Below are 15,891 nucleotides of genomic sequence, written 5' to 3' on the forward strand. Positions count from 1 at the left end.
GTAGACATCACCAAGGGCTAGCACCCTTGCTGGATGCCCTTGCATTCTCCATGGAGTCAGCAGCTATAAATGTCAACATCCTTTTTTCCCATGCAAAGCCCAAGTATTTCTTTTTCCTGTGTTGTCCAGAAACTATTTGAAAATGATATCTGAAGACTTTTAAATGTGAGGGATGAAAGGGTGTTAGAATTTTATGACTCGCTTGTGCTGACGCAAGCCATTACCTCCCTGGGACTTGCCTTACGTTGGAGTTTGCTTAAGTTCTGGATCGTGAGTCATTAATGAATGTGCTGGTCGGTCAGAACGTTCACACTCAAAGATTCCTTTGTGTCTCTGTTTTCATTTCCAGCCTGGCTGTGTAAATACTACTGAAGTGGACATTAAGAAGTCATCCAGAATGAGAAACCCACACAAAACACGCAAGGTAAAACCAATGTCTGCTGTGCTGATCTTGGTGCTGAGTTGCCCTGTTTATAGAATTTCAGGCACCAGAACATTTTTCTCCCATTTTGTAGAGCACATACGCTCTTCCTGATGTCCTGTCAGCCCCTGTCTGCTCAGGAAATAGCCCTGACCCAATTCTCAAGCTTGTCAGGGTCCCAGGGCAGAACGGAGGTGCTGACTGGCTCTGACAGGAGGAGATGAAAGAAAGGGAGAACTCCCCTCTGTTCTCCACCATGGGGAAGCACATCACCTGCATGTACCCACAGATGAGTGAAAGGAGATGGAGGTCACCCGAGAAACAGTGACACTGATGCAGAACGGACATTTTTAGAACAAAATCTAAGGAAAAACAGTATGAGAACTCTGTCCTCCTTTTAACATCACAATTCTGTGACGTAACCGTAAGATAGGGAGTGTATCTCCTGGCTTCAGATCGGCACAGTGCGCCAGCCATGGCGGCCATTTTGGGGGGTGAACCAACAGAAGGAAGACCTTTCTCTCTGTCTCACTCTCTCTCACTGTCTAACTCTGCCTGTCAAAAAAAAAAAAAAAAAAAAAAGAGGATAGGTAGTGTATTTCAATGTCTGTTGAAAGAATTCTTTTTTAAAAAGATTTATTTATTTATTTGAAAGACAGAGAGAGTTCTTCTATCCACTGGTTCACTCCCCAAATGGCCACAACTGCCGGAGCTGGGCCAGGCCGAAGCAGAAGCCAGGAGCTTCTTCAGGTCTCCCACATGGGTGCGGGTGCTGAAGCGCTTGGGCCATCTTAGCTGCTTTTCCAGATCATTAGCAGTGAACTGAATCGGAAGTGGAGTAGCTGGAGCTCGAATTGGCACCCATATGGATGCCAGCGCCACAGGCGGCAGGTTTACCCTCTGTGCCACAGGGCCGGCACTGTGAAAGAATTCTTAATTAAAAAAACAAAAAGCAAAAACTTGAGGCCGCTGTTGTGGCATAGCAGGTGAGGCAGCTGCTTGTGATGCCAGCATCGTATATGGGCACTGGTTCGTGTCCCAGCTGCTCCACTTCCAGTCCAGCTTCTTGCTAGTGACCTAGAAAAGCAGCAGCAGATGACCCAGGTGTTTGGACCCCTGCCACCCACGTGGGAGACTCTTATGAAGCTGCTGGCTCCTGGCTTTGGCCTGACTCAGCTCTGGTGGTAGTGGCCACCAAGGAAGTGAACCAGTGGATGGAAAATCTCTCTGTCTCTCTCTCTTTCTCTGTAACTCCGACTTTCAAAATAAAGAAATAAATCTTTAAAAAAACTTCTGAATTCACTTACTTTCAAATATCTTTTTGGAAATGCATGGCGATAGTATCTATATATTTTTAATGATTTATTTGAAAGGCAGAGCAACAGAGAGAAAGGGAGTAACAGAAATCTTTTATTCCCTGGGTCACTCCCCAAATGGCTGCAACAACACAGGACTAGACCAGGCTGAAGCCAGGAGCCAGTAAATCTATGGGTAGCAGTGGCCCAAATACTTGGCCACTTTACACTGCACCCTCTGGCACATAAGCAGGAAGGTGGATTAGAAGCAGAGCAGCTGAGACTCCAACTGGCACTCCACTATGGGATGTCCCCATGCAAGCCATAATGCCAGCCCCTCTACATTTTTTAAAGCAACACATGCACATAGAAGGCATGTTTATCATTCATGTACGTATTAGAATGTCTGCCCTCCAGCAGTCACTGAGCACACAGCAGGTTGGCCCTGTTGGATTAAGGCATGGCATCGCATTCAGTGTCATTTTTTTCTGTGTCTTTTTCCTTATAACCATAACATTACTCCTGAATGTGCCCATACGTTGGGCTAAACTAAAACTGCACATGTTTTTGTAGTCTTATTTGGTGTTCTTTGTCTTCTACCACCAGACTTTGAACATGGCATCGTGTTCAAAGTTCCCAATATAGTCCAGCACCTTTATTATTATTTCTGTTTCAGTTGCAGGCAGTTTTTCTTGATATCATGATAAAGAAGCCCTAGGGAAGTGCCACAGAACACGCTCAGATGCAGTGCTCAAAGGCTCTGAGAGACACACGCAAAGGCAGACCAAAGCAGGCCCAGCTGCTGGTCCCTCGTGGGGATGACTGTACTCTCTTCCTTTCACCCTCTGCTCACAGCACATCCTGTGTACCCTGGGAACTAGCTTGGCCAGAAAGAATTCAAAAAGGCTGCCGGCTTGCCAAGTGGATGAAGTCACCATCTCACTATTTTGAGTTGTTGAGAGGTATTCTTCAGAATACCTTATTGTGTGTGGTGTTTGCCAGAATGCATACTCTCTCAGACATGCTGTGATTGAGAGAAATGCATGGATTAACAACATAGACCTTAAACCTGATAAAGAGATCATTCACGCCCTGTTAATAACTGTAACCCGTACCAATATCTTACCTGTTCTGCTTCTAACATCCTTCTTTTACAAAGTGTGGAAAGCTTTCATTTAGTGCTACCCTTTACATACCATCCACACGCACTTAATGATGGAAACACAGGAGGCACTACAAGGTGAAGTGCTGTAAAGAGAACCATGAGTTCTAGTCCAGTTTGTCTACGATGTAGCCTAATTTCCTGTGCCTCAATAATAGTAGGAAAACAAGGCTAAATTAACCAGAGGAAGATAAGGTTCTGAAAAAAAATCTCACAGCAAGTAGCAGGCATACCCTCTTTTTCCACAATTGAAAAAAGAAATCTCGCCTATTGATAAATAACAACTTCTGGGAGTCAGAAATGTTGAATTTGCTAGACTCTGCACTGGTAACAATGGTTTCCTTACATGAAAGCATATCGACTGATTCGTCTTTTAGAATGATCACCAATGATGCTTTAACTCATATTTGCTTAGGAACTGTTTATTCCATTCAGTCAGCAAAATTGATGAAGCTAAACTGTACACCAGACATGTACTGATCTTCAAGTATTTCCCAGTAAATAGAACCCAACCCAAGTCCAATAAGGGTGCAGACATTGAACAAGGAGCCTGCGTGTGTGTTGAATTATATTATTATGTTAAGCTCTATGTGTTAGTCTGCTCTGGCAGCCAATCACCAGTTACCACGGAACAGGTGGCTTAAACAACAGGAATGTATTAACTCACAGTTCTAGAGACTGAAAGCCATGATCAAGTGCTGGTGAATATATTTCCTGGTGATGGCTCTCTTTCTGACTGTGTTCTCCCTGCCTTTCTGCTGAGTATACACAAAGGCAGTGAAAGAGCTCCAGGGTCTTTCGCTCTTCCTTGGAGGACACCAGTTCTATGAGATGAGGTTCCCACTCTTGTGATCTCACTCAACCTTTGCCATTTCCTCACTGGTCCTATCTGCAGATAACGCTGGGGGTTAGGGCTTCAACATAGTAAGGTGGTGGAAACCAAATTCAGTACATAACCTGTTCTAAAGGAAATTTTATTTTATTTTATTTTTTTTATCTTTTATTTAATGAATATAAATTTCCAAAGTACGACTCATGTGTTACAATGGCTTCCCCCCCCATACCGTCCCTCCCACCCACAACCCCCCCCTTCCCACTCCCTCTCCCCCTCCATTCACGTCAAGATTCATTTTCGATTATCTTAATATACAGAAGATCAGCCTAGCATGCCTTAAGTAAGTATTTCAACAGTTTGCTCTCACACAGAAACATAAAGTGAAAAATAATAGATGATTTTTTTTAAATGATGATGAAATCAGATCAGACCTATTGTCATGTTTAATCCCAGTGAGAGTCAAGTTGGGAATTGATAAATTTTTTTTTTTTTTTTACAGAAGATCAGTTTAGTATACATTAAGTAAAGATTTCAATCGTTTGCACCCCCATAGAAACACAAAGTGAAATATACTGTTTGAGTACTCGTTATAGCATTAAGCCTCAGTGTACAGCACGTTAAGGACAGAGATCCTACATGAGGAGTAAGTGCACAGTGACTCCTGCCGTTGACTTCACAAATTGACACTCCTGTTTATGGCATCTGTAATCTCCCTATGCACCAGTTATGAGTTTCCAAGGCTATGGAAGCCCCCTGAGTTCTCCGACTCTTATCTTGTTTAGACAAGGTCATAGTCAAAGTGGAGGTTCTCTCCTCCCTTCAGAGAAAGGCACCTCCCTTTAAAAGTATGTGATTCTAAGGGGTCTCGACATTTTATCAGTGAATAAGTTGACAGCAAGCAAGTGTTTAACCATCCTCGGAAACTTCCACAACTCTGTACCTGTGGAACAGGCTCTGTATGTAGTTGTGGACTATAGACAGACACAGTCAAGGTCACCGACTGCATCTGGAAGCTGCATTTGCATTCCACTGTAACTGGGCCATCTCCTGTGCCCACTGTCTTCGCTATGTGATTGCCCTGCAGCCTGCACTGTGTTGGGTGGAACCCCTGGACGATTTTTTTCTTTGAAAATAGAAGCTGTCTTTAGTAGAGAGCTGCTTTCATTTCTTTGGGAACTACTAGCAATATTTATTGTGATTATACAAGGGAACTTCAAAAAGTTCCTGGAAAATTAAATTAAAAGATGCTTATTTTGGTGCAAAATATTTTTAAAATCAATGTATATCGCAAATGGATGAATCTGGAAAACATCACATTTAGTGAAATAACCAAATCCCAAAGGGACAAACACCATATGTTCTCCCTGAGCTGTGATAACTAATAGAGCACCTACAAGGAAATCTGTAGCAGTGAAATTGACACTTTGCAAAACAGTAACTTGAATATCCAGCCCTTGTCGAGGGACAGTTTTTTTTTTTCTTCTTCTTCTTCTTCTTCTTAATGGAGAATGGAGAGGGAGGAGAAGGTGGGGTGGAAATGGGGGTGGGAGGGCAGGTATGATGGGAAGAATCACTATATTCCTAAAGTTGTACTTAGGAAATCTTTACTCATTAAATAAATGATTTCTTTGGGAAAAAAAGGAATCAAGGCAAAAAAATCATTATATAGCTTTTTTATAATATATATTTTCCATGAATTTTTGAAGACTTTTTATGTCATAACAAGTATAAAGGACCCAGTAAATTCTTTTTTTTCATTTTTTATTTAATAAATGTGAATTTACAGTAAATTCCTAAAGTAACCATCTAGCTGAGTTATTTTACATTTCATTTTAGGATTTTTTTTCTTTAGTTTCAAACATGTTTATCAAAAATATGTAAAAAAAAGCTTAGATGTATGGCTGAATTTACATATTTTTAAGGATTTTAGAATTAGGTTTTTTTCTTTTTTCTTTTTTGACAGGTAGAGTGGACAGTGAGAGAGAGAGACAGAGAGAAAGGTCTTCCATTGCCGTTGGTTCACCCTCCAATGGCTGCCACGGTCGGCGTACCGCGCTAATCCGAAGGCAGGAGCCAGGTGCTTCTCCTGGTCTCCCATGGGGTGCAGGGTCCAAGCACTTGGGCCATCCTCCACTGCACTCCCTGGCCACAGCAGAGAGCTGGCCTGGAAGAGGGGCAACCGGGACAGAATCCGGCGCCCCGACCGGGACTAGAACCCAGTGTGCCGGTGCCGCAAGGCGGAGGATTAGCCTAGTGAGCCGCGGCGCCAGCAGAATTAGTTTTAAAACCTTTTCAATTTTAGAAAAGAAAAGAAAAGAAACTATCAACTCCCAACTTGACTCTCACTGGGATTAAACATGACAATAGGTCTGATCTGATTTCATCATCATTAAAAAAAAATCATCTATTATTTTTCACTTTATGTTTCTGTGTGGGAGCAAACTGTTGAAATCCTTACTTAATGTATACTAAGCTGATCTTCTGTATATTAAGATAATCGAAAATGAATCTTGATGTGAATGGAAGGGGAGAGGGAGTGGGAAAGGGGAGGGTTGTGGGTGGGAGGGACGGTATGGGGGGGAAGCCATAGTAATCCATTATTCGTACTTTGGAAACGTATATTCATTAAATAAAAGTTAAAAAAAAAAAACCTTTTCAATTTTAATGTACTTTGCTAAAATAGAAGAAAGTAGGTAAAAATGAATTCCCTCAGGTCTCTATGAAAGAATGCTAGTGCAGCATAGCCAGAAGAAAGTTAGCCTAACCTGGAAAAGGTTTAAGGGTCTCTACATGTCTGATGTTCTTCAGTCTGACAATGAAACTTGTATTGTAATAGATTGTACATTAGCCAGGGTTCTCCAAAATGGAACTACTAGGATATATGTGTGTGTGTGTGTGTGTGTGTGTACATTTATGAATGTACATTTAAAATGTACCACATTTTTAAAGGAATTCTGCTTCTATTTTACATTCATGTAATATTTGATAGCAATTCCTTGTGGATGCTGATAAGAAGACTAATCAAATAATCTTTGAGTTACCTTTCTGAACATACACACACACAAAGAAACAAAAGAAGAAAGAGATTTTAAGGAATTCTCACAAAATTCTGGAGGTTTGGTGAGACCAAATCTGATAATGCAGACTACAGGCCGGAAAAGCAAGGTAGAGACGGAGCTGAAATTCAAGGGGAATCTGAAGGCAGGATTCCGTCTTGCCCAGGGGAGCTCAGGTTTAGTTTCTGTCTGTTGAGACCTTCAACTGATTGGATGAGGCCCATCCACTTTCTGGAGGACAATCTGCTTTACTGAGAGTCCCCTGTTTTAAGTGCTAATCTCATCCAGAAAACACCTTCAGACAAAGAATCCAGAGTAGTGTTTGACTACATATCTGGGCATCATGGCCCAACAAGGGGGACACATAAATTCAGCCATCGCAAGCTGGCTCCTTCTATGTACCAATAGCTGTAGGTGTCCTGGAACACCAAACCTGAGGAAAGTGACATAAGCATTTGAGTGTGTGTGTGTGTGTGTGTGTGACTGAGCTCACACTTTGGATTGCCTCCTTTAACCTCAGAACTCACCTTGAAAATAACAGTAAACTCCTGTCTTGTTCTCCTTCTTCCATCGCCTTCATGTGCATGTTATAACACTTAATCTCACAGGTAGAGTGTTAGTGAACAGCTACGATACGAAGCCTGTGAGAACAATTAGCAAATGCATGAATGGATGTCTAGTTTTCCTGCTAGTGGTTACTTCTTTTTCTACATAAAAGCCTTAACAGTTCTTCACTTCCGTATGCAATATATGTAAATTTTAATTTTAATGCATTACGTACCAGAGCTAACCACTAGGTTTTAGGATTTTAGGGTTCAAAGAAGGAGAGGAGGCAGCTAGTTAAAGTAGAGAAGACTATTTTGGAGGTGACAGAAGGGTGGGTAAACAGTGGGGTTGAGCCTGCCTGGACAGATGGCAGGGCTTTGAAACTAGGCTTCATTCTCTGAGCAGCAGGCAGAGCACCACATGGACTCTGACAAGGTGGGTGGTGAGCACACAGAAACGCTCTTACAATGCATTGTCTCAGCAGTTTGGAGTGTCCCCAGGAGTGGGGCTTTCCAGAGCAATAAATATTCCTCTAGTCTTTACATTATCTACTGGCACCCAGTTTCATCAGGCCCAGTTTTCTCAGATAACTACTCATAATCATAGAGTAACAAAACCATGTTTCAAGGAAGGGGTTTCAGAAAGTTTCAGGCAACAGAAACTGCTCAAACTACACTGAATAAAGAGGAGAATTTTCTGGTTCATGAAACCTGGAATTCTTTTTTTTTTTTTTTTTTTAAGATTATTTATTTGAAAGTCAGAGTTACACATGGAGAGAGGGAGAGGCAGAGAGAGAGAAGAGAGAGAGAGAGAGGTCTTCCAGCTGCTAGTTCACTCCCCAGTTTGCTGTAACAGCTGGAGCTGCGCTGATCTGAAGCCAGGAGCTTCTTCCAGGTCTCCCATGGGGGTGCAGGGGCCCAACGACCTGGGCCATCTTCCACTACTTTCCCAGGCCATAGCAGAGAGCTGGATCAGAAGAGGAGCAGCCGGGTCTTGAACTGGTGCCAGTATTGCAGACGGCGGCTTTACCTGCTATGCCACCGTGCCAGCCCCATCACTGGTATTCTTGATGCCCTGGTATCTTTAGCATAAGATTCACACATGAGCTTTAAATTCCCTATTCATAGGAGAGTTGAATGTCTTGACTTTGCTTTTTTTCTTATCCAGCCCCACTGTTGTGGCCACTCAGGAAGTGAATCAGCAGATGGAAGAACTCTCTCTCCGTCTCTCCCTCTCTTTGTCACACTGCCTTTCAAATAAATAAAATGAATCTTAAAAAAAGAAAGAAACCAAATCAGCAGATTCCTTAGCTTACTTGTTCTTCTTACTACTCCATTCTATTCTATGGAAAAATCAGGCCACTTTTAGTCTTCCTCCCCGTGATTACATTTTTATCCTATTCTATAACCATACTCATTAAATGTTACTTAGTGTTGCCATTCCCCACCTTAGTACTCTCAGCCTCCAGATTTTATCACAATCACCAATCTCCCTACCTGTTCTCAATTATTTTGTCAAGTTAATAATCTTGCCATGTTTTTAAAGGAATTCTGCTTCTATTTTACATTCATGTAATATTTGATAGCAATTCCTTGTGGATGCTGATAAGAAGCCTAATCGAATAATCTTTGAGTTACCTTACGGAACATAGAATAGAAATTTAGTTTTAAGAAAGTCTGTGAATATAAATGAAATTTTGTCCTGACTTTTTTTTTTGTTTTGTTATAGTCTGTCTATGGTTTACAAAATGATATTAGAAGCCACAGTCCCACTCACACTCCCACACCAGAAACTAAACCTCCAACAGAAGATGAGTTAAATCAACAGGTGAGTCAATACATAAAATGATTTTTTGAAGTTTTACAGAGTAATAACTTCAAAGGCAGATGGTGGACATCAGTAGTGGTTATTTTAAAAGATTACTTGTATGGGCAGTTGTTTAATATAGAACATTTGTAATTATGAAGCTATCTAATTATAAGGTATGTAGTCACTTGAAAATGTATCAATACTTGAGAATGGTTTTCAAAACTTTTCACTCTTATATGTCCCTAAATCCTTTCTCTTTCTCTTCTAACCAATTTTAAAAAATGATGTATACTGATTTATAGATGCTTCCATCATCAATAGTTATTTTGTACTCCAGAACTCGGTCTTAAAAGATGAGAGAAGAAGTGGCAGTATTTCCCAAATCTGGTGAAGTAATATGACTGTGATGAAAACATACTTATTCTTTCTTCTACAGTACTGATTTCTCCAAACTCTTGAGGTTTCTCCATATCAACGCTGATGAATATAGCTTATCTTTCACTGGTTGATAGAATTTTGGCTCTAAGAAATATTTCAAAGCAAAGAATAATGTTTCATATCAAATAATAGTTATAACTCTTGGTTGATAGTCATGGGACTTTTTCCCTCATTTATTCTTTATACCTAATATTTTGTTATAATATAGTTTTTAGTAATATAATATATACTTCTCTAGTACATTTATAATCATTACAAAGGAAAAGTTTTTAATTTAAGTTTGCTGTGTGTGTTTACGTTCATGAATATTTGTAATGAGTTGGTAAAATGATTCATAAAACACATGTCATTAGTGATTTCTGGGGATAATATTAGGAGTAGGATTTATTTTTAAAATTATAGTAACAAATAAAAAGCATTTATTTTCTGAATTACGTATTTGTGGGAAAAATGTGATTCTGGATTTGGTTGTTCACCATGAAACAAATGTTTAAATTTTCCGTAACACTTTTAAAATGAAGTTACATTTTGGTAAAGTAAGACAGCACATTCAAACTCATTGCTGTTCTAAAAATCATGCTGGTTATGTTTACATTAAAATAGATTTTGCTTTTTGTTAACTATTAACAGCCTTCTCCTTTAAATTTTTTTTTTTGCTGACTTTGAATTCTATTGATTGAGTGTGCATTTTTGTTCTCAATTGCCTAGTCTGTCAAAATGAAAAATTCTATTATTCATTGAAATATCAGTTGAAAATTCTAGAAGTGTCATTACTTAGAGGACTAATTCTCTAACCCTCTTTTCAGATAAAATATTGGCAAATACAGTTAGATAGACATCGGTTAAAAATGTCAAAGGTTGCTGATAGGTAAGTATGCTAAGGTGTTCTATCAATTTAAAAATTCCATTTGATAATTAAATATGTTAAAGATGGTAAGAAAATTATTGGGAGGGGAGCTGAGATAAGCAATTGGAATTATTTAGGAAATGTTATTTTCTATTTTCCTTTTTGCACATAGAAAACTTTGAAAGAAGTTTTTTTTTTAGCTCAAAAGACAGATCCTTATTGTTGTAAATCCCTAAATGACAAATTATCATGCAATGGAGACTCAGATACAGAGAATAATTCCAAGGAGTTGAATCTTTTTTCTCTTTCTGAAAGAAATGAAACTTACTAGTTCCTTTTTGTCAGCTTGGAGCTCCTCTGTAAATTTGTCTTAACATTTGCAATCTGCTCTGTTATTGCATGACTTCAGAATTTTAATTAAACTCAGATTTTGAATATTTTCCTTTTCTTCATTAAATCCATTCTTCATGATATTTATAGTGTTCGCTTTTGGACATTGCCAACTCCTACCTCTCCAACTTCCTTCCTTTTCCCCCTTGTGTTTAAATATGTTTTAAAATAGATTTTTTTAAAAGATTTATTTATTTATTTGAAAGGCAGAGCCACAGAGGGGCAGAGGCAGAAGAGAGAGAGAGAGAGAAAGACAGTGAGAGAGAGAGAAAGAGAGTGAGAGAGAGAGGCAGAGAGAGAGAGAGAGGTCTTCCATCCACTGGTTCACTCCCCAATTAGCCTGCGGTCTCCTACATGGGTGCAGGGACCCAAGGACTTAGGCCATCTTCTACCGCTTTCCCAGGCCACAGCAGAGAGCTGGATTGGAAGTGAAACAGCCAGAACTTGAGCTGGCACCCATATGGGATGCTGGCATAGCAGGTGGTGGCTTTATCCTCTAAGTCACAGCTCCAGCCCCTAAAATATATTTTTATAAGAAATTAATAACTATTTATTAGAGACAATCCAAAACTCAAAACAGTATGAACTTGGTTATTTAGATTAAGCCTATTATAAAGATAAAAATTTTCAGCTAAAAATTTTATTTTCAGACAACAGTATAGTCACATGCATTTGGAAAAATTCCTACAGAGAGATACCACATAGCCTTTATCCAGTTTCCTCCAAGCGCAACACCTTGCAGCGCTATGGCTTACTATCATAACTAGGACCTTGTTTTCAATACAGTCAAGACACATAACATTTCCATAACCACAAGGATTCAGCATGTAACTCCTTTGGCAGTTCCAACTGCTTCTCACTCTCCTCACCTGACCTTGCCCCCTCATTCCTGGCACCCACAACTGTTCTTCAGTTCTCTCATTTGTCCTTTCGGGAAGGTAATATACGTAGAATGGAATAATATGTAAATCTTCTAGGTTGGCTTTTTTTTCCTCCCATCATAATATTCTGGAAATTCATCCAAGCTGTTGTATATGTCAATTTTGCTCCTTTTGAGTGTTCAATGTTAGTCCATGGTATGGGCGTAGTGGGTGTATCTTAGTTTGTTTAACTATTTTCCTGTTCCTGAACATCTACATAACTTGCAGGTGTTTTTGTTTTCCTCCTATTTTTAAAATAGAATTTTTGTTAATGATTACTCTTTTTCCTAATCTATGAATACTTTTGACAAAAATTCCTTTTTAATCCATTCTCGAAGTTGGCTTAAATCAGTTCTGCTACAGGTGGATTGGAATCAAGGATTGAAACTTACCCTTGCTTGCCCTTCACTCATTAACCTCTTCCAAATGGCTTGTGGAGAGATGAAATCCTTAGATACACAATAAATTGTTGTATATAAGTTCTTGAAATGTAAAAATTATCATTGATTTTGGGTTTTTTTAAAATATTTATTTATTTGAAAGGCAGATTTACAGAGAGAAAGGTAGAGACAGAGAGAGAGGCCTTCTATCTGCTGGTTCACTCCCCATATGGCTGCAATGGCTGGAGCTGAGCTGATCGGAAGCCAGGAGCCAGGAGCTTCTTCCGGGTATCCCACATGGGTGCAAGGGCCCAAGGACTTAGTCCATCTTCTACTGCTTTCCCAGGTGCATTAGCAGGGAGCTGGATCAGAAGTAGAGCAGCCAGGGTTTGAACTTGCACCCATATGGGATGTTGACACTACAGGCCAGGGCTTTAACCCGCTGTGCCACAGTGCCAGCCCAATGATTTTGTTTATAAGTGAGCAAGGGTTCTATGGCCAGATATTTTTATATTGCTTCTCTTACTTTGGAATGGGTATAACCTCAGCCAAAAAACTGAGATTGAATTTTTCTTTTCTCCCTAGTCTACTAAGTTACACGGAACAGTATTTAGAATATGACCCATTTCTTGTGCCACCTGACCCTTCTAACCCATGGTTATCTGATGACACTACTTTCTGGGAACTTGAAGCGAGGTATGTGACATTTTTACTTCCTTCTAAATATGTCATTTATTTAAGGATCTAAGTGAAATAGGAAGGATCTTGTAGCTAATTAATAATAAAGGTGATATTACTCTTTATCTACTCTATCCCATATTTTACTATTCTTGTTCAAGGTAATTGTTTTTGAACTTCAGACATCTGCATTTTCATTAAGATTTGCATTGCTAGAAGGACAAATAGAGGTACAAGGTTTTTTTTTTTAACTTTTTTTTTTTTTTTTTGACAGGCAGAGTGGACAGTGAGAGAGAGAGACAGAGAGAAAGGTCTTCCTTTGCCATTGGTTCACCCTCCAATGGCCGCCAAGGCCGGCGCACCACGCTGATTCGAAGGCAGGAGTCAGGTGCTTCTCCTGGTCTCCCATGGGGTGCAGGGCCCAAGCACTTGGGCCATCCTCTACTGCACTCCCTGGCCACAGCAGAGATCTGGCCTGGAAGAGGGGCAACCGGGACAGAATCAGGTGCCCCGACCGGGACTAGAACCCGGTGTGCAGGCGCCGCAGGTGGAGGATTAGCCTAGTGAGCCGCGGCGCTGGCCACAAGTTTCAATATATATAATTACTCAGCATTGGAACCTTTGGTTCTTGAAATTTAGGTCTTTGCTATTATGTTCCTTGAAACTCTACATAGCCATAAGCAAAATGAACTTACTTGTAAACATTCTAAACAAAACTGACAAGACACAGACTTCTTAAAAACGAGCCAGAAGTCTCCTGATTTCTTTCCTGAGCTATACACAGGAGAAGGATTTATCATCAGTCTTAACAGTCATAGAAAAATCTTTCATGTCACTTTGCACAGAAGTGATTAGGACTGTATAGCACTTCTGTAGATTGTATTTCTGGACCATCTCTTTTGTAAACATCCAGCCATGGAGCTTAAACAGCTGACAAATCCAAATCTCTTCAGCCATAAGTTATAGATTTTAGAGATGAGAAAGCTAGAACTCCAAAGTACCATGGCTTGTTCAGGGTTAGGTCATTTATTTGACAGCAGAACTTTGAATGGGTAGTAAGACCTTTGATTACAGATGTTCTTTTCCAGCACAACTAGCTCCATGAGACAGTATTGTGTAGAGTTAAGAAATGGGACTGTGGGGTTAGAATATCTAGATCATTTTCCTTTATTACTTGTCTGACACTGCCAAATTATATTCCTTCTGTGCCTTTTCTTATCTATTAAATGATGATAATATTACCTGTTTCATAAATTTGTTGAAAAAATTGGCATAATTAATTCAGAGCATTTATCACCTAATGTTCAATAAATGTTAGACTTTATGATTAATCTAACTTATGCCTTATGATGATTTCATGATAATCAATCATATGTTTTTTTCTGAAAAATAAAGATAGAAACTTCAAGATGTATATAATTTTAAAGGGAAATATAGTAATACAATAGAGATTATAATGAAAATAATATTTATTTGGCTTTTTTTTTAACCTCTACAGCAAAGAACCAAGCCAACAGAGGGTAAAACGATGGGGTTTTGGCATGGATGAAGCATTGAAAGATCCAGTGGGAAGAGAACAATTCCTTAAATTTCTTGAGTCAGAATTCAGCTCAGAAAACTTAAGGTAAGACACGTTTGGATCTTATACTATAAGATAAATACCACATTTTCTTTATCCATTCATCTGATGATGGACACCATTGTTGATTCAAAATTTTCGCTATTGTTAACAGTGCTGCTCTAAGCATGGTGATGCAGGCATCTCTTTGATACAATGTGTTCATGTGTTTTGGATATATAAGGAGTTGTGTGATGGCTGGATCATATGGCAAGTTTAATTCTAGTTTTTTAAGAACTCTCCACAGTGTTGAGTGACTGCACTAATTTACATTCCCACCAACGGTGTATAAGCGTTCCCCTTTGTCCACAGCCTCACCAGCATTTGTTACTCCCTGTGCTTTGGATTTTGGTCATTCTGACAGGGGTGAGGTGATATTTCATCATGGTTTTGATTTTCATGGAAATTGCATTTTAAAAATGAGACATTAAAATAGGCTTTAATGGCTCTATTTGAGATTATTGGAATGAATGATAACTTTCCACTACATGAAACTGTTTTTCCATGAGCTCTTTCATTCATTATTCTTTTGAAACCTAATACCTTGTATTTACTTTTCAATGACTTGTACAGTCCTGCAAAATTCATTATGGAAAGGTTTCAATATTTATTTTTTGTTGGACTTAAAAAACAACAGGCATTGTCACATTTTTTCAGATTTAACGTGTACGACTACCAAACCATTCAGAAATACATAGAACATTGACAGATGTCTCATGGACGAAGCAGGGTGACCATGGACAGAAACTGGAGAAGTTTAATTTTCTTTGTGAGCTTGCCATAGATTGTTGGATGTAGCTTCTTATTCTCTCTCAAGTTTATGGAAACCTTTGCTGAGGGAGCTCTTGCAAGATCCGGAGTTGCTGCAGATTTGAATTGGCCTACTAAATATCACTTTCTCTGTTGAGGTTATATCATGAATGATAAATGTAAGAATGCATTGAAAAATAAAAAAATATATTTTTGGCATTTTAGTGGATTGAATGGTAGACATTTCTGTAGTTCTCTAAGTTCTCTAAGGGCCATCCTCAGCTCCTTTCCCAGGAGCATTAGCAGAGAGCTGGATCAGAAGTGGAGCAGCCAGGTCTAACTGGCACCCATATGAAATGCCAGCACAGCTTCTCCATATTCACCCTCATTATTCACATGAACAGAAGATCCAAGAGTACAGTTGAATGCTCAGCTTCACCCTGACATCTGGATGCTTTTTGTCCTAGACGCTTATTTCCTTTAATCCCCTCCTCCTTTCTAATAAGTGCCTGTTTAGTAGCCTCTTTTGACTCAGCAAAACTGAGATAGGATCAGGGCTCTGACTCATGTGCTGTTTTAAATTATTTTTAAGATTTATTTATGTATTTATTTATCTGAAAGAGTGATGCAGAGAACGGGAGCAACACAGAGAGAGAGAGAGAGATTCTCAATCTTCTTGTTCACTTGTTCACTCCCCAAGTGGCCACAACAGGTAGGGACTTGGGCCACCTGCTGCTGTCTTTCCA

At 39.5% G+C, this 15,891-nt stretch overlaps 1 protein-coding gene across 7 annotated transcripts in view; it reads left to right on the forward strand.

Annotated features, from left to right (window-relative positions):
- The window catches only part of RGS7 (regulator of G protein signaling 7), a 588,090-nt gene that overhangs the window by 460,433 nt on the left and 111,766 nt on the right, over nucleotides 1-15,891 (forward strand). For all 7 annotated transcript variants that reach the window (XM_089311631.1, XM_089311636.1, XM_089311637.1 and 4 more), the window contains exons 10-14: nucleotides 350-424; nucleotides 9,044-9,142; nucleotides 10,369-10,430; nucleotides 12,685-12,795; nucleotides 14,276-14,401. In XM_089311631.1, coding sequence (XP_089167757.1) covers nucleotides 350-424; nucleotides 9,044-9,142; nucleotides 10,369-10,430; nucleotides 12,685-12,795; nucleotides 14,276-14,401 — 473 coding nt within the window. The remainder of the gene's footprint in view (nucleotides 1-349; nucleotides 425-9,043; nucleotides 9,143-10,368; nucleotides 10,431-12,684; nucleotides 12,796-14,275; nucleotides 14,402-15,891) is intronic.

Source organism: Oryctolagus cuniculus, chromosome 13 (genome assembly GCF_051225735.1).
Source record: "Oryctolagus cuniculus isolate XC-2025 breed Fujian yellow rabbit chromosome 13, ASM5122573v1, whole genome shotgun sequence".
Lineage (NCBI taxonomy): Eukaryota > Metazoa > Chordata > Mammalia > Lagomorpha > Leporidae > Oryctolagus > Oryctolagus cuniculus.